The sequence below is a fragment of the Rhopilema esculentum genome, chromosome 19, assembly GCF_057945365.1.
Source record: "Rhopilema esculentum isolate cy_ngs chromosome 19, ASM5794536v1, whole genome shotgun sequence".
Classification (NCBI taxonomy): Eukaryota; Metazoa; Cnidaria; class Scyphozoa; order Rhizostomeae; family Rhizostomatidae; genus Rhopilema; species Rhopilema esculentum.
This window is the reverse complement of record NC_142833.1, coordinates 7,906,091-7,928,028: the sequence shown is the minus strand read 5'-3', so window position 1 is coordinate 7,928,028 and position 21,938 is coordinate 7,906,091. Positions and strand designations below refer to the sequence as shown.

The 21,938-nt window shown below is 35.3% G+C and overlaps 1 protein-coding gene and 1 pseudogene across 4 annotated transcripts in view; one reads left to right on the top strand and one right to left on the bottom strand.

Annotated features, from left to right (window-relative positions):
* The window catches only part of LOC135688461 (uncharacterized), a 60,367-nt gene that overhangs the window by 24,285 nt on the left and 14,144 nt on the right, over positions 1-21,938 (bottom strand). For all 4 annotated transcript variants that reach the window (XM_089114094.1, XM_089114091.1, XM_089114092.1 and 1 more), the window contains exons 2-18: positions 19,419-19,457; positions 18,908-18,971; positions 18,225-18,434; positions 16,350-16,493; positions 12,929-12,961; positions 11,567-11,791; positions 8,768-8,893; positions 7,801-8,409; positions 6,335-6,418; positions 5,003-5,239; positions 4,366-4,518; positions 4,035-4,205; positions 3,591-3,761; positions 2,327-2,436; positions 1,828-1,895; positions 1,072-1,220; positions 429-725 (exon numbers count right to left, since the gene is read on the bottom strand). In XM_089114094.1, the coding sequence (XP_088970220.1) occupies positions 429-725; positions 1,072-1,220; positions 1,828-1,895; positions 2,327-2,436; positions 3,591-3,761; positions 4,035-4,205; positions 4,366-4,518; positions 5,003-5,239; positions 6,335-6,418; positions 7,801-8,409; positions 8,768-8,893; positions 11,567-11,791; positions 12,929-12,961; positions 16,350-16,493; positions 18,225-18,434; positions 18,908-18,971; positions 19,419-19,424 (2,857 nt within the window). In that variant the 5' untranslated portion in view covers positions 19,425-19,457. The remainder of the gene's footprint in view (positions 1-428; positions 726-1,071; positions 1,221-1,827; positions 1,896-2,326; positions 2,437-3,590; positions 3,762-4,034; positions 4,206-4,365; positions 4,519-5,002; positions 5,240-6,334; positions 6,419-7,800; positions 8,410-8,767; positions 8,894-11,566; positions 11,792-12,928; positions 12,962-16,349; positions 16,494-18,224; positions 18,435-18,907; positions 18,972-19,418; positions 19,458-21,938) is intronic.
* On the top strand, positions 5,984-6,232 carry LOC148957974 (small ribosomal subunit protein eS27-like pseudogene; annotated as a pseudogene).

Sequence of the window (21,938 nt, the reverse complement as noted above, 5' to 3'; positions counted from 1 at the left end):
ACTTATTAAAAGAGTTTTATTATCAAGCTGCCGTTCCAAAGTCTCAGTCCATTAGAACGAACCATGTAGCAGTGAAACGTTCCTAGCTGTTACTGTAATGAACCTTATAAACCGTTAAAAAATGTGGAATCGTGATAGCAAAGGAAACGTCCAAGATTTTTTAACACTCGAAGCCGAGCCAAAGGAATTGAAGACCGTAAAAGTTGTGTGTCACCCTTTGGTTCAAAATGATGACAAAACCTAGCAGTGGGTAATATGCAATTGAAAAAATCCATAAAAATCAAATGCATCTCTTGAATTCAAATTTTAATGTCATTTGCTCTTGACATGATTGGAAGAATTGAAATAAGTTTCTCTGAAAGTCGTTATTTATATAATATATAGCCTTTTCCTTGAAAATATTTCTTTGTTAATCGTGTTATTTATACCTGAATCTTGCGTGTAAATCGTCATTGCATCACTCGCCAGTCCATTTCCGTTTTCGTTGTAAGCGAGGACACGAAACATGTATTCGGTGTATGACAGAAGGCCTCTTAACGTCACTGTAAGGTTTGTAGTTGCAATGTTTTGGTAGTGCTCTGATCTTAGAAGCTTTTCTTTGTAAAACAGTATGTAGCCAGTTATGTTTCCATTGCGGTGGTTCGTTGGAACTTGTTCCCACTTTGCTATGACCATGTTAGGTTCTGGAGCACTCAACGCAAAGTTGATTGGAGAGGCAGATGGAACTAGAATGCAAAAAACTCGTTAACAAAAAAAGAAAAAAGAATCAGTGAAAAATAAGCTACAACTTATTCGAGCGTCAAAATTATCAAAAGGTTAGTTATATTTGTTCTCACTCAAGTATCAGGCATAAAATGTTAGTATTTTGCAGTATCAGCATAGGTAGGTGATCCAAGGTGATGAAAAAAGACTCGTTTTATAGAATAATTTGTCTTTTACCAATCAGCGACCGTGAAAAGTATTTCAGTATGCTATGCTTCCGCTATGTTGCGCCATCTTTAAATTTTACGATACCAAAAATATATTTGGTAACTATTGTATTAGAAATCTTAATAATATAGCTTAGCGTACCAAGTTTAGATGCAAATGAATTATTGGAGCTCATTATCTTAAGCTTGCCAAGGTATTTGTCTTCTTCTACCGCATCTTGCAACAAAAGCATCTGGAAGGAGTCTAGACCAGTGAAATACAGAGTAAATGTTGCCACAATGCTTCCTCTCCTGAAATGGGAATGAAAGCCTTTAAATATACAAAGTACAGAAATATATGAAGAATATCTTAATGAGTAAGACTGAACCTTTCTTATTGGCAATTGCAAACAAACTCTTTTTAGAGACTTCACAGAAATCTTTTATCAAAACTTCATGGGAGGACGTTGCAAACTGCGTTTTTCGTCTGACAGTACTCAGAGGACAAATCCTTTAATAATAGTTGCATAAATAAAACTTTTGCATCTAAGCCCAAGAGTGGATCAAGTAAGGAACTAGTTAAGGCTAAGGTAAGGCAAGTAAGGAACTAGATTGATATTTTGAATTGTTAGTAATGCTCAGACTCAATTTGTTCAGGTATCATTGTCAGTGAGCTTGTTGGCCTAATGAAGAAGAGAATTAAAGCAAATCTTGGAAGAATGAAATTGGTAGCTAAAGTTTTCGGATTTTTCAAGAGAAAATATTCACAGATTTTCACAGAAAGTTGTATTGCCTGCATTGTTGATTTAGGCCACCTTGTTGATTTATGATTAGACCACCTAAACCAAGCTTCTTCTCTGTATGGTTCGTATTTTCAATCTTCATGCACCTTTAATGAAATCTAAGTTGAGCCTTTTACCTCAAATTCTGTATAGCACAACTCAGAAAAGAGTTATTAAAGCTTTCTCCTTGGTATATGGTTTGTATCTGCAAAAAAGATTTTTTACAAAGCTAAATGAAATGAATTCAATATATTTATGATTTCTTTATGATTTCATATAAAAAGGCTATATCTTGTATTAGCTAATATAGTAAGAGATGGAAAATATTGAAAAATACAGCCTCAGCATCTGAAGAACTTCCTATATTCTTCTCTAGTCTATATTTTTCTAGTCAAAAAAACTGGAATTGCATCCATTTATCAGTCTCAAGGTTGTAATTAAGAGTAGCAATCTGGAGTTTTCTATCAAGCATAAATATAAATAGTTTAACGCAGTACACTCTAACAGATAGTTTCAGTTACTTCTTTGGCCAACGAATTTTGTGAAAAATGCATTTCATCCATATTCATATATATCTTTTATTGAGAGTCAATTAAATATCAAAAATTTCTGAAAAGAGCATAAGAGACAACATACATTTTGATTCAATAAATTGTAGAACTCTTGATAATCCTGTGAGCCAGGAATATCCAACTGCTCTTCCCATACTCTGTCAAACCGAATATCAGACAGCGTGATGTTTTCATCTAGAAATGAATAAAGATTATGGCCATCTTTACGTCTCTCTTTGCTTACCGTAATACTAGTAGTTTCCTCTTCATGTAAAAGTCAAAAAAAGCGCTCAAATAACGTAAAATTGGATGCAAAATGCTTGTCTAGCTACAGCATGCTACAGTGGCAACGCCCAACTAGCCCGCTTGACCAAACTTTTGCATTAAAAGTGCACCCGTAATTGAATGGTATAGCAAACACACAAACAATATAAGAAATTAATTATGTTAGAAAATATACAATGGAAGCAATTGAAATTTATGTTTGTTACATGAATGCAATGCCTCCAGTACCTCCTAATATATATATATCGATACAATCGAGCATCACCCTTGTGGAAAGAACTTTCCTCCTGACAGCATTTGCCTTATGATTATATATATATCAATGGCTCTGATGAAGGCTTTAAGCCGAAACAGAAGAAATTAAAACTGCCTTGGCTACGGTGAAATCTCCAGTGTTGGCTTCGGAGATACCTCACTCATTTCATTGGGCCGTTTGGCTCAGTGGAATGAGCATGGGTTTTTGAAGCAGCAAACTGGAGTTCGATATCGACCAAGAGTGGTTCGATACAATTGGGCAGCACCCTTGTGGAAAGAATTTTCCTCCTGTCAGCATTTGCCTTGTGATTATATATAAATATATATATATATTTATTGCTGCAATGCATTGAACAACAGATTATCTAATTCGAAACACAAAATCTTGCTATCACTAGTCATCAAGTGCTTTCTTTAAATTCGCTACAATTCTCTTTGCAAATTATTAGATTGTTGATCAGCTTCAGGTGCTTTCATAACCATCAAATTTTAGCATAAATTTTCTTTTGTTATAGTTAGTAATTGTCATTTTCAAGAAACAACATGAATGTCGATGATTTTACAAATATTGCTACATATATAAGCAATGATTTCCAGATAGAATGAACGGTCAAAGAAAGTCGAAAATATTTTTATCCTTTTCTTGATTTTCTTACAGATTTCTTTCTTATTCGTATGATTATCTTTTTCCAGTTCAATTTTCCTTTTCTTATTTTTTTTTCCCAAAGATCAATTTTGCTTTTAAAAGGTAATTCCCTTCCAAGTTGAAGCAGTGCAAAAATGTGATGAAATAGCGGTGATTTTTTTACCTGGGCAAGTATGTGGATTACAAGGAACTTTTTCTTGTGAATCGCCAACACAGCTTCGTCCCCTATGAAGTGGAGCAGGGTTGGTACAATATCTCCATCTCCTATACCAACCACCATTGCAAGGCTTGTCACAGGCTGACCATTCTGTCCATTTTGTCCATTCACCGTCAACTGTTGAAGATAAATTTTTATTCAGATTAGGTATGATGTCTGAAGGTCTTAACAGAAGGTCCTAAGAAATGAAGCATCGAGATGCTAATCAGAAGTTGCAACCTTTCAACCTCCGAATAAAACCAACAATCCGCTATTTGGTATATAGAACAGGATGGATTTTAGTTGCTAGTCCGAGCTACTCTTAATGCGACCATTGATAACGGTTCCCTAAACCCGATTAACAAAGACGATTTGGAAAAATGCACCTTAAAAGGTATTTACAAGCCTTACCCGGACAGTAAAGAACATTGCACACTGCGCTTTGTAGCTTATCACCAAAGCAGTCTAATCCATCGTGTTTAGGAACCGGGTTATTGCATGACCGAGTGCGGCTCTTGTTCCCTCCGCCACAAGACTTGCTGCATCCGGACCAAACCGACCAATCAGAGAATCCACCATTAACTGTTCAAAACAAAGTAACAAAGTATACACAAATCATATCTCTATCATGGAAAGCCAATCTGCTTGTTTTAGAATGAATTGTCACCAATTTTGCTACTAAGATCTGAATATAAAAAAGGTAAGTCAATGCAGAATTCAAACGATGAATCATAAAACGAACCAGGGCAGGGCTGAGTGTTGCATTCTCTAGTTTGAAGACTTTCTGCATTACATGGAAGTTCATTGCATATTCTTTGTCTTTCTTGCTTCCCTGTGTTGCATAATGCTGTACATTTTGACCAAGGCAACCATGAACCGAAATTGTCTTCATCAGCTTTGAAAAATTTTGTATATATCAGTCATAAAAGATGTCAAAGATACAAAAAGTACCTCTAATGAAATTTTTTCTTTTTTTAAGTTCAAAAAACCTTTTGAAAGCACAATTTAAAATACAAAGTAGACTCTAAATTCTGTAATGAGCTTCAAGATTAGCACGTGGTTCTTGTAAAAAGTACTTTTGTTGCCACTTATAAAATACCACATATTTTTAATGTCTAAAATACAACGTATTTAAGAAAATGCAAAATTTGAGCTGAAAATTTATGAAAGTGCTATTTTGAATACTTCAGGTAATGTTAACATTGGCATTCCAAAATCATACCAATGGGGCTCTATAATCGCGTTTAATCCTTTTCTTTAATCTAGTATTTCTGTTGCTTTATTCAAATATGGTAATAGTATAAAACCATAGTAAGCAATGAAAATCCTTCTGCTCAATTAACTAAATATATGAATGGTAGGTAATGGTGGAAAAATACCAGATGCGACACATCTGCAGAGTCTTCTAATTTGCATGTTGTTAAACCCTTCAATTGTACATGATATTGTATCATTCACGTCAATGTAGCCATAACATTCACCATCGGTAACATTGTAACATGGATCGTATGCATATCGCCATGACTTGTGTCCTGTTTTTCCTTTGCATGTCACTCCATTGCTTACAAAAGCATCCTCTCTGTTTCCTGTATCAACACGTTTTGAGCAAAACATTCCTGTGTAAAACCATACGACTATTTAAACAGTGTAGAAAAGAGGGAGCTGACACAAACACTTGATTGAAAGGTAATTGCAAATTTAGCATTCTTAGATAGGTAGAGGTATCAAATACCTCTAGAGAACTTGCAAATACTTTGGAAAAAAACATTAAAAGGGCGTTGTTGGTAAAATGGTCTATCTGAAGGTGAAATAGCACCTAAATTTATTTTCATGTATGTTATCATCGGTAAGTTGTACTAGAACATTGTTCATTGCCGTACGTCTGTAAAAGCTAATATTCCATTGTGGAGATTTTCCTTGCAATTTTTCTCATAATGGCAAATCAAAGATTTTTGTAAAGCGTGAAACAGCAATGACCTCTGGAAATTGGTCCAATTGACCCTGAACGACAGACTTGGAGATTGTGGACAGTCTGTAAACAAAGGCGCCAACCTTTGACTGCAACGCAAGTTGAACAAATCCATGTTATAATGTTGTTTCTTTATGTAGTCATTGCAAGAGCAAAAACTCTGTCACAACACAGAAACTATTCGTTACACAAAAAGGTTGTGTTGCAAGTGACAAAAAGTTTGTGTTGCAATGCCATTGAGAGACAGGTTACAAGAAAAATTCTGCTTTACAGCACTAGTGTAAGAGTGAATATCCTTGCAACGAAGTTTTTAATTACTAACTGCTAGGCATATCTCTGAATAAATCTCTTTCTGTACATCTTTAAGCCTGTGACAGTGTGAAACGGATACATGACATTATTCAAGGATTTGCTTCACCCCTCAAGGTGAAGGAGGAAAAAAGTATACACAAACTAAAAAAGCCTGGTCCAGTCACAAAATTCGTACTTCATCTCAAATGTCCAAGATGCCTCAAATTCACAATAGTATTCAGCCATGCCTAGACAGTTGTATTGTGTGTCAGTTGTTCAACTGTACTCTGCCAACCAACAGGTGGTAGAGCAAGGCTAACTTAATTTATTTAGGAAGAAGCCAAAATAAGTACATATGATCATAAAAAAAAGAAAAAAAGGCAATTGAACCATGATAGATACAGACATTCGATTTGGAAAGGGAAAGCTGTACTTTTGATAGATTGCTTACCTTTTGACCTGCAAAATTCTTCACATTGCTGTCCAGGCTCTGCAAGATGCATTCCATGATTGACTGTCCCTCTTGCCTCAACAACTGTGAAAAAGTTTTATAGGCATGAGTGGTGATGTACAGTTTCACTGAAGCACATTTAAGCTTTAGGACTTTTTTTTGCCCTACTTAATGATAAGGGGACTTCCACATAATGCTTTGTTTTTGTAGAAATATCATTATTTGACCAATCAATGTTTGTGCTTCTGGCATCATACAGAAATGTATCATAAATTCAAAAGAAATTCAAGATATATAGAGTACTCAAAGTTTTCAGGAATTTTTGATAATCGTTTGTACAGCTGTTTTTTATAAGACTATCCAGTTAAGACTCGTTAGATTCAGAGACCTCGAGCGCGAGGTGTCTACTTTCATTCAGAGGTGTACCCAATATCATCCGAAAAATCTCTGATAAAGAGATGGCTGTTTTCTCCAAAACCTAAGACAGTGAGACTTAGATATGGGGTACCTTTAAAAATTGGTAGAAATAACTTAAATAAGGTGTATTTAAACCAATCAAGGCTACGATTTCCTTTAGCTGACATCATCTGACAAACCAGACGCCCGCATGTAATTTGCCCACTAACATAATTATGATATCAAAAGCGCACCACCTTAATGTGGCTCAAAAAACACGTAGAAGAAAAGAAGAATTTAGAATGTAATTTTTAATAGAAATGTTGGCAGTTTTTCTTTACAATTTGTTCTCTTTTTATGTATTACCATTTTAGACAAATCTATAAATCTATTTTAAAGAAATCATATGACTAACTTAATCAATAAACGCAGTTTTGGACCAAAAAAGTGTGAGAAAATCACAGTGTAGCAGAGCAGGAATTCGTGTTCACTTTGTTTTGTTTTAATAAAGTTCATTATCATTTCGTATTTCATCTCAGTGAAAAGGGTATTGGGAGTTGACATATTAGTCAGAGGAAAGGAATTTTTTCTAGATCTCTCGGATTAGCTTGGGTACACAACTAAGTGAGAGTGGACACGCCGGGACTAGGGGCCAGTACATGTTTGGCGATAGCTGTGTTAAGTAGTTGACCACCAAGAAACAATTCCAGCTAATTTTAAAGTCTTGCGTTCTAACATTTGTACACTTTTTTAATCAGAAAGTAGCAGTGTTTCGATATTTGATTTCTAATCAGAAGTCAGATTCAAACACCCAATCTTTTCAAATGAATTTATTAAGTTTTTAACTTTTACTATTTTAATGAGTTTTATTGCATTGTTTCTAGACTGCACTCATCACAGCTGACAATACTTCATGTAAAGCAGGTCGTGTTTTTAACTGGTGAAATTGAAAAATTTTCTTTACTAGAAATTGCAGCATTGTGATATCTATACACTTTTGTCCTCTTTTTAAATTTTATAAACAGTCAAAGAGTCTCTTGTTATTTTTCATTTCAGAAAATATTTTCTACCTGTCGTTGACCGAATATAAACGCTTTTGGATGGCTTCGGCCACAGTTTGTAGCGGGACCTTGAATTAAATGACAAGCTGGAGATGCCTCCTGGATCCAAGCTTGACTGTGTCATAGAATTAATATCACTGGACGCCTTGTTTTCAGCTATATTTTGTGGCAGTGTGCTTGCCAGGTGTCTTGTACTTGGTGTAAGCAAAACATTTCTGTAGTTTAGTGATGACGCAGTAAGGAGCGGTGTCCTTTGCTTGGTAGCAAAACTGAAAGCAGTTGTCACTGAGGGATTGACTTGCGCGTTCAAGCTTCTAGATGAGGTCGAGACTACGGATAATGTCGAGGCGGATGAGGTCGAGACGGCAGATGAAGTGGAGACGATAGATGAGCTTTGGACGACGAATGATGTCGAGACCACGGATGATGTCGAGGCCACGAATGATGTCGAGACCACGGATGATGTCGAGACCACGGATGATGTCGAGACCACGGATGATGTTGAGACAACGGATGATGTCGATGTGACGGGTGATACTTGAGACGTATGAATACTTGAACTTGCAGTTGACATGGTTACTACAGTTGATGTTTGTGGAATTGGAATGGTAGATAAGCCTATTTGAGAAGAATGATTGCTTGATCAACATCTTTTATAGAAAAACAAGGTTTCAATTTCATGCTCAATAGCTGAATGTCAACAGAAGATATGTGGCTAGCACCTTAAATAAACTTTGCAATTTCTTTCCTTCGACGGCTGCCTTTTCTCCAAAGATTGTGATTTCAGAAGCCCTTCAAAACAACAAACAAACAAACAAATTTTGAAATCATAATTAGTGAGCAAATACTTTAGCGTTAAAATACCAAAAAGGTATAAGAGTGGGCCCTGATCTTCTTGCTCCATTCAAAAATATAAAGTAATATTGTTGGACCTTGACAAACAGATAAAGAAGAAGAAAAATGAATCACCACTTACTCCAACCTCTTGCAATACTGCACTGTCTGAGTTTCAGACTGTTGCCTTCATTATGCCAGCAATAGTCAGTGTGAAGGAGTTCTATTTTTGTATCACTTCTTAACTTAAATTCCATTCCTTGACAACCTACAAAAAAGTATAAAACTTATCGACTTAGACAGGGGCGTCATAGGTTGGGACTCTAAGGAGGGGGACAGTTTGCAAATTTTCCAACAACGGGTTTGAATTGAAAATTATGACATCATCCAGCTCATGCGCAAAATGCAGGAAAATAAGACAAATGATATCTATCATTTGCTGCATCACTTTTACAGATTTCAATAGTCGGTCAGAGAAAAGCCAGCATATGTATTCGAACATTGAATAATCATAATCATCAGAAATCAGTATCTGTGATAAACAGTAAAACTTGCAATAGGACTGACAATTGATATATAAAGAATCTAAGGAAACTAAATGGACGACTTTCAGTGCATGAGTAGTCTCCTCAACAATGGCGTGTCAGCAAACTTGCTGTCAGCTTCATCATAAACAAGTGCCAAGACGAACTCAACATTTATTTAACCTCTCTTGGCCCATTGTTGATTGCAGCCTGTTTTTTCACACACTTGAGCTTTACAAAGGTACACTCGCATTTAGAAATACCAATTTGCAAGTTTGCCATTCCTTGAACAAATTTACAGCATGGATAGGCATACAGTAGAATAAAAGACTACGAGTTTTACTGTCTTCAGAAAACTTTTTCTGTTTATGTCTTCCTTCTTATACTGACTGGTTCCTTTGAACGTTCATGCTTTCCTATGAACTATGAATATTCTTTTGAAAACTTCTTGGCTGAACAGAACTTGAAAATGGCTTTGATAAAAGCAAAGATTTCACAAAATATTACTAAAAGCTCTGTCGTATGACACTCTCCAGAGTATAAAACGAAAGAACAAGAGTCCGAAAGAACATGGTGGAAGATATATACCAATTTGTGGACCAAAAAAGGCCAATCAGAAAAACGCAAGCTAAGTTATTAAGCAAGCTAATTGATTTTTAAGCTTTTAATGACTTGACACTGTGGTTTACGAGGGTACCTTTCAAGTGGCATCAGTAAAATCCAGTTTTTTACGGACTCACAATTTCTCTACATACAGGTACGTAAAAGCTATTTTGTACCCAAGAAACTAATCAAATGGCTAACAAATTTGCACACGGCAAGAACAGATGTCGGGTAAGCAAATTGTTTCTCAAAATATTTGTATTTGCTCTGGTCCGTGTTTTATAGCCAAATACAGTTATGGGAGGGAAAAAATTATTTACAAATTTTGACAGGGTATAGCTTTAAGAGGAGGAGAAATTTGAAAAATCTGAGATAAAATTTGGTAGCTTAGGATCTGCACTGTCTGCTGATACAAGTCAGATTTTGTTACATTATACGCAAGGGTACAAAATAGCTTTTGAAGATGGTACACATATTTAGGGGATAAAGTTGCTTGAAAAGTATCATTTTACAATTTTTGCCAATTATTTTAATATGGTTGGATTCGCCGAATTCTTGTGCATCGAATAATGTATAGTTAAATCCAATTCCATTAACAGAATGCGCTTAGGGAGATAAAACCAAATATCATGTCAATAACGTTTACTGTAACCTTAAATTGTACTAGGCCTATACTTACAGAGCCATAGCTTTATACGGTTTGGCAATTTCCATTTTTTTGAAATGATAAAAAATCGGCATTAGCGACATGTTATGTGATTCACTGTTGTAAATAAGCATTTACAACAACGAATGCTCTCAAATTTACGACTTGAATCTCAATAGAGTAGGACATCAAAGTGCGTGACTCGAGTAACTGCTTCGATAATAGAGTTGTCTACATCAGAAAAGAGGCAAAAGAAGTGAAAGGTTATACCATGACTTTCTGCTTTGCTTTACTCCTTTCATTTGCTTTACGCAATGAAAAATATAAATTTTTTCAGCACCTAATAAGGGAACGTTTATTTTACTCAACCGAAATGAAAAGGGACTGGAATTAAAAAAGCCTTGAATTTCTCTTTATTTCATCTTCATCGCATTTCATTTGGAAATATGAATATTGAAAAGAGTTGCAAATGCAGTGTGCTGCCGCCTAAATAAAATTTTGTTTTGTCATCCAAAACTTTGTGATTTAAGGTCATAAAAAGAATTGACTTGTTTTGATCTCTGAACACACCAATTTTGGATGCTGTTGAAGTAGCTCAAGTACCCTTTCATTCTTGACTTAACAGCAGAATAAGAATAGAGCAGAAGTTTTCATGTTTCATCCTGGAAAGGAATGTTTTAGTTCCAATGTGTTACAATACATCTTACGAATTGATCAATGAGGCCGAAATTTTTTGCACGGTAAAAATGTTTTAGGCAAAAGGAACATCTTGGGTATTTTATATGATTATAATATCCTCGCTAACAGCACAGTCAAGGCCCGCGCTACTGACCCTAAACTTGATGGGCAAGCAATGTAAAGAAATTTTCCTCTTACCCCGTCTTGCCCCGATTTGGCAAAAATTTTGGTGACGATGGTTGACGTGTGGATTTTGGCTGATTGTATTTATAGTAATATAAAGGCTTATCTGTATAAATAAGCTGAGCTGATTTTAATTTTGTTTCAAACCAAAAGGTAGGTAGGCCATGCCCCCTGCAATCTGTCCCCTTGTAGCGAAGGCCCTGCACAACCGCACGTCGATCTGTTTCAAGCACCATTCCTGTGAAGCATTTTGGTATCGTTTCTATTGATAACTATATCCCTAACTATCTCTCTAAAGCAAGCTTACCAACTGACAAAAGAATATCTCGTTCATTCAAATCTTCTAGCTTGTCTGCATCGTCAATTCCAAGGCATTTTTCTAATCCATTGATAACAGCAAACAGTTGTTTATTGGAATACCATTTAAACGCTGTCGAGGACGTTGGAAAGTTTATGAGAGTGATCTTGCTACCATCATTGTTGACGACAAAGCCATCTGATATTGATACAATCTTTGTTATGTCAAAAACAACTGAAAGAAAGAACAACATATAAATTACCCATCACAATGTACCAATATTTCTATGTTAATTGATAACAAATTTTACAACTTTGCTTTGGAATCTATTATAGACCGGAGACAACAGAATGATATTTTAGTAAAATTATTTAGGACAAGAGAAAAAGAATTACAATTTTGTTAAACGTTGCTAATTAACTATTTTGCAGCAAATTTTTCAAGTTAAGAGATTTCTTCAACTCTCTTATCCTTTTGAAATCCGGCCTAAGATTCAGCAAAAAGTATTGAAACCTGGGAACTATTTTCTCAAAGATTTATTGGGTTGAGAAAAATGTGTTTATCATACTGGAAATCTACCAGAATAAGCATAAAATGGAGATTTTGCAGTGAAATGTCAAAAAATTTTTCTGTCTTCTAAAATCCAAATTGTGGCAATGGGACAATGTATTCAAAAGTCATATTACCAGAACTTTGAAAGTTAAACATCAACATATTGAATAAAAATGAATCTGTCTTGAGTGAGTAAAGTAAAGGGTAAAATAATTTTGATATTGACAGTAATTTTAGGGTGCAGAGCTGCACCAAAATCAAATTTCATAAAAAATTGCTTTTCTCTAATGTTTGCAACAAAATTAAATGCAGTAGTTTGTAACTGGATATAACTTTTTTCGTAATTTAATCGATTCCTAGAAAATGATTATTTTTGTAGCCATGTTGAGATTGCTTTTTCACTTTTTGGTATCCATTCCAATCCTGCTTGATTAATTTAGCAAGGAAATCCTTCTCAATAGTGTGAAATTCTAAAAAGGGGGTCATCACCAGCCCCTCCCACTTTTATCAAAACATGGTCTACATAATTCTTCTAAAAACGGATAAAAAGGGCTAAAATTATGTTGGAAAATAGGTCGGAATATGTTTGAAATTTCTTATTGGACTCAAGCATATGCTGAAAGAATAATATATGGATAAGAACTTAAGAAATGAGAACCACAATGGTAAAGAAATGAGAACCACATTTTTTCAAATAGAATGCTCGACTTTTTGGATTAAATACTCAAAACAGCACAAACGAGATATTTGAAACTGACTGAATTTAAATTTTCAATTACCAGTTACTCTAAGTAAAAGATTTTAAGGTTAAATACTTACGATGGGAATTGTATTTTGAAACAGGGCATGTTCCTACAAGTAGAGCAAAAATGTTTGCAACTAGTTTCTGTCTTGAATCGATATCAATATAACTTTTTTTACTTTTCTTAAAGAAAAACTGCATATACACTTGTCAGAAATTACTTTGAATGATTTTCCAATATAAAATGTTCCCTTAATCAAAAGCTTCCTTAAGTATTAACAAACAAGTTTAGGCTAGAAGCTCTTGTAATTTGCAGGTTTCACCTCCAGGTGGAATAAGACAAGATAAAAAATTCAAATATTGCATCTTCCTTTACTTCCTTAAAATGTTACAGTAACTTCAGGGATTGCTCCAGAATATGGTCACACTGATTAATTAGATGGTAGTAAGGGAAAATATAAACCTTGTAAGTTTTTGTATCACAGTCGAATGAACTAGAATAACCGTAGATCAGACTCGTAGGAGTAATAATCTTTCAACACTGACTTTGTTTGTCAAAACAAGATCACATTGATAGCTTACAAGGTTTCAAATTATAGTGTGCCGTACATTGATATGTGTTGGAAAAACATGCTAGATATCTTGTCCCGTATCTATAAATATTTGTTACAATTGCCTATGTGCTTCAACATCCCTAATGCTCAAAGGGGAGCAGAACGATGTGACAAAGGGCAAGAAGACACTGCAGCGAAGGTTTCTGTAGAGGCAAAAGAGTTGGAAGAGAATAGATATGGCATAAAATGGTGGTTTCATGGACATGGGTTTTCGTTTCCGTTTCCATGATACCATATTTGCTTCGCATGCTTTACCGTAGTAAAGAGCTATCAAGCGACTGGGAAAAAACTCAACAAAGGCCTTTTGTTTCTTCGTACAACTTTGACATTAAAGACATTCAGAGTAATTTTGGTCGTGAAGCTATTAGCGGACTAAAATCCCCCGTCCTGCCAAAATAGGCAATAAATTCACAATAAATGTCAGTTACCATGTAAATCTTTATAGTTTCGCAAAATCGGCAGTCACCATTTTGCGTTGCAGCAATAGCTAGATCTTTAGTTAGCCGACATTATTTCTAGCGGCAATGTTGCCTGTTGTTCCCTTCAACTAGAATCCACAAGGTGGAATTTGTAACATTAAACTGCCGACTAAAGTTCCCCGTTTCTACCAAAATAGGCAATAAATTCACAATAAATGACAACAATCATGTAAATCTTTATAGTTTTGCAGAATCGGCAGTCACCGTTTTGTGTTGTAGCAATAGCTAGATTTTTAGTTAGTTGACATTTTTTTCGCATCAATCTTGTGGCTTTCAATTCATGTCTTTGCTTTTATTTTAAAAGATAAGTATAGATAGATGGAAGAAATCGATAATTTTACTGATGGATAGTTACTCATTTATCTTTATTGGATGCTAGTCTCTTCCCTACACCTAACCTGTTCTTGACATTTTCTGAACTCAATATTCAACTGCTGGCCTCGTGTTTCCCCACAATGTAGAGTGTTTGCGCCTGCAAACCCGAGCCGCCATGACCAGCGTCATACACATTTTCTATATTGCTGTTTCGTTAGCAATGGGCTTTGTGAAAACGAGGCTTGTTGTCAGAATCGTGAAAATTTGCATTGCAAATAAAGGGTGTAGATGTTTATATCCACACGCAAATCGGTTTAAAATTTGAGCTAAATGACTATTGGCCCGAGTGCTCTCTCGAATGGGTCAATTGTAAGCATGTCTTGTGACAGAATTCTTGTGACAACGCTGAATGGCACTCCTAAAATCAGCATATATTGTTACTACTCTTGTTTGTTCTTTCAAAATCCACTTTATTTTGTTAGGCTATCTTTTTCTTCTTTTCCTGGGTATTCCCTACTGGAGTTGCCATTTTGATTCAGCCTCGGTGTAACGAAAAATGTACCTACGACCACGGAGATCAATGGTACCTACTTAATGTCAGCATAGGGGGAAAATGCTTGACGCTGGTCATGGCGGCTCGGAATTGCGGTTGCATTTACTCCACATAGCTTCAACACATGCAGTAAAAGCATCTAAGTCAAAGTATAAAAGTTAACCGTTTTCGGAAATCTCGTAAACATTTTACTGGATGAGACTTACAAAACATAAATGCTTAATCAAGGTAAATCAAGAAAGAACTTTTAACCATTATTTTGAAACAACAAACAAAATTGCAGGTAAATATCAAAGTAGGTAACTACATTGAAATATTCAGATGAAAAATTGCCAAGAAAAAAATGGGACCTACAGAAAAATCTAACTTTTTCTACAAAATGAAACTATTGCCAAAGCAATTGCCAAGCATCAAGGTTTTCGCTGGTTATTATCATTTCTTTTGAATTTATTGCCTTTTTGTGGAAAGTGAAGGAAACTGGCCGTTAGTGTTGTTTATGAATGTGACTTTGTGATCGATAAGGAATGTGAAAAGCTGAAAACAGCTCTTAAACGTATCGTTTCCTAATCGTAATGGCAAAAACATGTCTATTTTCCTGGATTCTCAAAACTTTGGTTGCAAAATGTCCTTCGCTTTCTAAATGTTGGTGGGTTTTCGTCCTTTTTCTGCTTATTGCATCAAAATCATGGTTGATTTAGTTTTTTGTGGTGATGCTTGTGTGAAAACATGTACTTGTATGCAAACGCACTTCCAGGTTGTAATTTGTATCAGTTTCAAATTAAATTTTAATCAAGACACTGTTAAAGCCTTTTTATTTACAATGTCAGCTTGGTGCTGCCCTTGTTTTGATTGTATCGACCTATCAATGCATCTTATATCATTCAAAACAATGTGGTGTATTTGTCCTGAAATCAATTTTGTAATAATGGGTACCGTAAAAAGGCATTGTTTCTTCTGAATATGTACTAATGTGGCATAAATCATGTTTCGTAGGGTTTCATTTGTAAGCCATCACTGATTTGTGTGTTTGTTGTTGTTTATTCTCGTCGCGTTGTGGTGTTCCCTATATACTGCTGTTTTATCAATTTTTCGTCGCAAGATTTCCTCCGGAGTCCATCGAGCTGCCTGCTATCGTAACTTCTCCTTTATTCGCACACTTTCATTTGTAACCATTTGTTAATTCACTCGTCAAAGAGCTCACTTCTCTTCGCGTATTTGACAGCCCTATAGGCGCATACATAATGACGTGGAAAAGTTCAAACAAAAGATAAATTATCTGTGTAAAGATGTATTTTCTGTTCCTTGATTGTTAGAAATTAAAGCATATTTCCAACCTTTTTAAATTACACATTAGTCTTATTACAATCGTGGGAGCCTTCATATTCTGTTATGAGGGTGAGCAGTGTTGACATCTGTAGCCCCTGTTATTCATCGCGCGCATAGCAAGCTCATTTTCCCCAATGCTCTAAATATTCTTTTGTGACGTATGCCTACGTTGCTAACTTTTATAATACACATTGCTAGTGAATTTTCTTACCGTTTGCCATGAATTTATATTCTGGTGTGCCGCATGATGCTCTGAGAGTTGGCGAATTTTCCACCTCGCTTAAGCAATATATTGAAGAACTGGATTCTACCTGCAGAAATCCAGTAGTTCCATTTGTAATGGTAGCACAAGATCCTGGAAATACAAATTTTTTATTTACATACAATAGGGTCAGGGAGACATTTTGTAATTACTTATGAACGATATACTCAAACAATCTTCAAACAGGCAAAAATCATAAAAATGATATCTCTAATTGACCCGACCCGTCTACCAACGGATCTTGGTGCCCTTTCCTCAACCAAATAGAATCACATTGATTATAAGACAATGCCTTAGCATTCCTATAATGTCATGAATGTTTTTCATGGCCAAGCACTGAAATGTTTTCCATAATTCCTCAAACACACCCATTTTTAGTCAATTTTTTAGCAAGGACAAAATAATCACTGGCATTTGTTCCTTTAATCAAATTATGCTAAGTTTGCCAGCAGTCTATACAACCCACTTTAATCCTAAACATTTCCTATCAAAAATTTGCTACGTAAGTAACACTGAAGTAAGCATTACTTTTGATTCAAAGCTTGATGACAGTTACTACTTTGTTTTGATTCATCTTTACTTTCTTTGACACGAACAATTCGTCTCTTGATAACAATTCTCTTACGATTAAAGAAATCCTAATCCAAATCCTATTAAATTGAATTTAAAAGAATAATGAAATAAATGCAAAAACACTTGATTAAGCATTTAGAAACCTGCATGACATATTCTGACATGTTTGTTGAAAGATTCATATCGAAAAACATTCGAAAATCATACTACACATTAACATAGTAAGTTACGCAGTACTAATGCCTATTTCAAGTACATTTGTTAAGTATTATATAGATCAATAGAAATCAGCAAGGATTTTGCCTGTGTTTTCTGATTAAAGAGGCTCAAGTCCACTATTTTTGATATTTTAAGTTTTAGACCTTGAACGAAAGACGCATTTTGCATGCTTCGAATTAAAGTAGTGAATTAAGTGCACGTAAAACAATTGATACGCCATTATTTGTATTTTTGTTTTGGTGCTCTTTGTAACTCCAAAGAGATCATCACCCTATTGTACCTTGGCTAAACAAGAAGATAGTCGAGCCTCTAGCAGAGATTTCTGAAAGGGTCGAAGAATTGGAAAATAAATTGAAGAAAATCTAGCATTAGTTTTGTGACTGAAATGAAGATTCGCAATGCTCATAACACCAAGAAATTACCCAACCCTCTATACTCTCTCTTCGATAACAGTGATGTTTGAATGAACAAGAAAAAATAATCTTAGGGAAATGGTTTATAGAGCCTAAATCATCTCATTCGATTTGAAAACTTAGCGATAGTTTTAGAAAAAGTAGCATTAGCCGTTTCAAGAAAGTATGCTTTGACCAGGCCACCTCTCTGACTATAGAATAAAAAATTTTAGAGACTTTTATATCCCAGAATTGAATCTAGATAACGTAGTTGGGCTTTTAGTACTCTGCAGAAAGTTGAAATAATAAATTGAGAACAGAAAAATAGCACTCTTTTAAACAAGAGAGTGAAAAAGGTTTTCAATAACAGCTCCATGAACAATCCTTTGAAGATGAGTGTATTCTCTTCCAAGTTATTGTGATTTTGAATATGCTCTTTATTTTTTAGTTAGTCTCTTCTTGTTTAGCCGTTTTCTTATAATCGTCAAGTGATATATATCATCGAGAAAAGCTTCTTGGGAAAATATTTTCCTGTTCATGGATGAAAGTTTTAATATCAGGTTGATTTCAAATCTAGTCAAGTCATGGGGTATAAAGACAACGGCGGTAATAAACATAGAATATGACATTAACTACATACCTGAAGCTATCTGCAATTTGCTGCCATCTGAGATTGATCCACCATAGCAATAATTAGCATTGTAGAACGAAATCTGATTATTTTCAAATTTAGGTCTAGCCGAGGTACGGCAACATCCGGTTACAGTTAGTTGAAGATCATTTCCCAAAGTGTCTGGCTTAAAACAAAGTCTCCCTTTCTTGCTGATGATAAACAAGTAAGGAAATGGTTCTAGAGAAATAAAAAGGCTTCATTTAAAACTAGAAGCAGAAACAAATTTTCTGGCGTCAAAAAAATATGACAGGTTGTTGCTATAAACTAATGCTACGTGTTTCAGCAAGGGAGAATTTTCCTAGAACGGGACTTCAAATGAGATTCAGAGAAATGACATGCTCAGAAACAGAAATTCAGCGAGTAGAATTATGTTTTAAAGCATGTATTCAGAGGAATATTAAGCTTTCAAGGTCCAAAATCTCTCCTTCCAAGCAAAAAGGCCTACTTTTCAATGACTCTTCAAGGATCCCGGTGTATTATTCGCATTTGCTTGTTGTAACTGGGTATGTTTTACCGCCAGTGTTCGCAAGCTCGGTAAAAATTAGATCTACCGTTAGAAGTATGCCGCTTCAAGTCAGGCATTACGGCTGATGAACCAGAGAAGCCTGTAATATCATTGTCTTCAAAACATACAAAAAACCTTTACATACCATAAAAAGGATGAGTAAATGTGAAGTAATAGCTGAAAATGATGCTGAAGACAATTCTGGAAGGCTACAAGAGAATGGAGCGATTAATGAACATTGAAGTCTTGTTCGAAAAACCGACCGATGAAGGATTCTTTTCAAAAGCTGGATGAAGTCATCTATTGAGATCAGTGGCATAAATCGAAAATTTCCTAGCAGAAAGAAATTATTGAGATTTTCCGACAAAATTTTAGCGAGAGTTTTTAGATATAGTTACATTCAGCCGTCAAGTATTTCCACTCAAATTAACACTTAGAAAGAAAACAAACAACCATTTTATATTTTCGAGGAAATCAGATATTTTCTGAAAAAATAACTGCTTAGCTTTACAGGGGATTTTGTCCTGTTTTGACCCCCTCCATCTATGCTGAGATAGTATGTTAGAGGAGCGATTTCTTAAAAATTCAATCTTATCACAAAGTCAGAGCTTAGCAAATTGATAAAAAGAGAGTTAAAGAATGAATTTGATGATTACCTTCATACTCAAAGTTTCCCATCAGTCAAACACTTGATGCTGTAAAAGATTGTTTGTGACTTTAGAAACAGATACCGCAGACTAATTTTGATTTTCGAAATGAATCTATTGAATAGCTGATACAAGAATTATTCCAAATGACCAAGTTAGGTACCATAATTTGTGGTCAATCGGCATTTTACTGATTTCAACCATACCTATTGATGAGATTAATAATTTACGATCAATATTGATAAGAGCCATGGTAGCATTTATGCCAATGGCGGTTTTAGATGTTTTTACCATTGAATAGATAAATGGATTTTCCGCTGTGACCCTATAAGCTGCCAATGGGCTTCATTACTTCTCTTTTGCTACGAAAAGGCCATAAATTATGTTTGACTGCCCTTGTCTCAGTGCTTAATTGTAAAAAACCCATTTCATATTTAACGATACACTTTATAACAACACCAAGGCTAAATTGGCTGAAAGGAACTTTTCGTCCAGTCCTTTAACGGCAATTCTTGGTCAGATTGTGACAGACTGGAACAAAGCACAAAACTTTTATTGTGATACCTAGGGGAGTGGAGAACATTTCAAGAAGGTGTGCTGCTTTCTGTCGATTCCGGGGGTAAGCTAGAGATAAAAATCGTATGACGTCATATTCTCTGCAAATCTCCGGAAAGGTTTTTTGGTGATAATTTATGTCAGACTGGTCGATGGGGAAAGTTTAGAGTACTGACTTATAACTGTTAAAGATCAACATCGTTGTTTTTCGTATATTTCTTAAAATTTCTGAAAACCGGGGGTCAGCACATAAACGCACAGAGATCTCTTTTGCCTGGGTGGGGTGAGGGTTGAACCAATACAGCCAGCAAAGTGAGGAGTTCTGATTCAGAAGTTAACCAAACAAAATTTCGGCATTGCTTGTAGACACATGAAGGAAAGAGCCTATTTCTTTTACTCAAGTAATAGCATTAAGATTAGGAAATTCTAATTAATTAAAACAATCAAATTTTTGCTTCTGCTTGACTGTTGAATATGAAGCAGGGTAGGGTAAGGTTATTGCTGCTTGCAGTGAAAAATTGACAAGAAGCGCACAGAAAATGCTCAAGGAAGGATGAATTGTTGTTAAACGATGATAAGAATTGGCCAGGTTGCACGCTCTGGACGAGTTTGAAAAAGATTGTAAGCAGTTACCAACTCTGAGTTGTAAAAAATCGAGTCGCAAGTGGTTTTCAGAAAAATGGACGGGAATTGTGTTTGCATTTTATTAAAGTGGCTTTCGAAATTATATAGCCGAAACTTTTTGTGGAGAATATCGTTTTAAGCACGCTTTAATTCTGAAAATGCAGACAACAAAATAATTTAGCAGATGATTATCGAATTTCAAGGACACCCGCTTATTATGATTAAGCTTTGAAAACAAGATGCGAAAATCTTATGCAGTTGTATAGAAAATAAATAATGGAGAAGCGTCTGTAAATTGGCCCAAGCTGCTGCCGTAGAAAATCAAAGAGATGAGCTTAACTTCGTTGAGAAAATTTATTCTCATCTGAAAAGAGGCATTAGCGTTAAATGCAAAATTTAATGGAACTGTACAGAAGATGAAGTGCGAAACAGTGTTACAGGGCAAGCCAAGGTTGTTTGCAATGCAAGGACCGTTCAATGTGCTATATCAAAATTTAGACAGCACATAGGGCCTAAGGCAACATCTGCTTGTCTTACAAGGTCTTATGCACATCCTCAGTCCTTTAAGTCAACTGCAAAAGTTTTTTCTAAGTTTAAGTGTCGTCAATGAAGCACTTTCGAGAGAAGATAGGCTCGAAGTTGTAATGCTGATGAGTATCGAAGAAGAGTTAAAAAAAGCAGAACATCATAGATGGCCTAGCATTTGTAAAGAAAAGAGTGAAATCAAGATCAGACAGAATTTTTGTTATTTCAAAGAGCACTACAGATTGATGGATTAATGTTGCAATTCCTTCACTGCAAACAAAAATGCTCACATCGAATGGTCAGAATATCTAACAGCTATTTTCAGTCTACCCGACAACCAGCCTGCAATTTCTGCTCTCCAGCCACACCTTTTCTTTTTTCAGAAACACCGTTACCGACCAGGAACGCTAATTTTTCTGATATGAAACGCCCATACCTAAGTTTCAAAATCACAGAATCAAGGTCCTCTGTATGTTTTCATGAAATATAGACGAATTACAAAATTTAAGCATTTCAACAGCAATTTATCATAGTAATGGTGTAGGTGTTTGGCAATTGCGGTCAAAGAATTCATCCTGTTACTCAATACATCTTGGTTTTGTCCAAATTTGAAAACTTTGAACATAAGTGTCCTCCGGCCTTTGCTGAAATAAAGCCTATATACTAAAAAAGAATTGTTTTCACAGAGCAATATGCTTTACTTTACTTGCTGGGGACTCTCAGAAAGTTGATCAATTATTTGACTAATAAACAAGTGATTCGAAAAATTTCAAATCTATCCAATATTTCTACCAAAATTTTGTAAGTCTTCTCGACTAGCCAAAT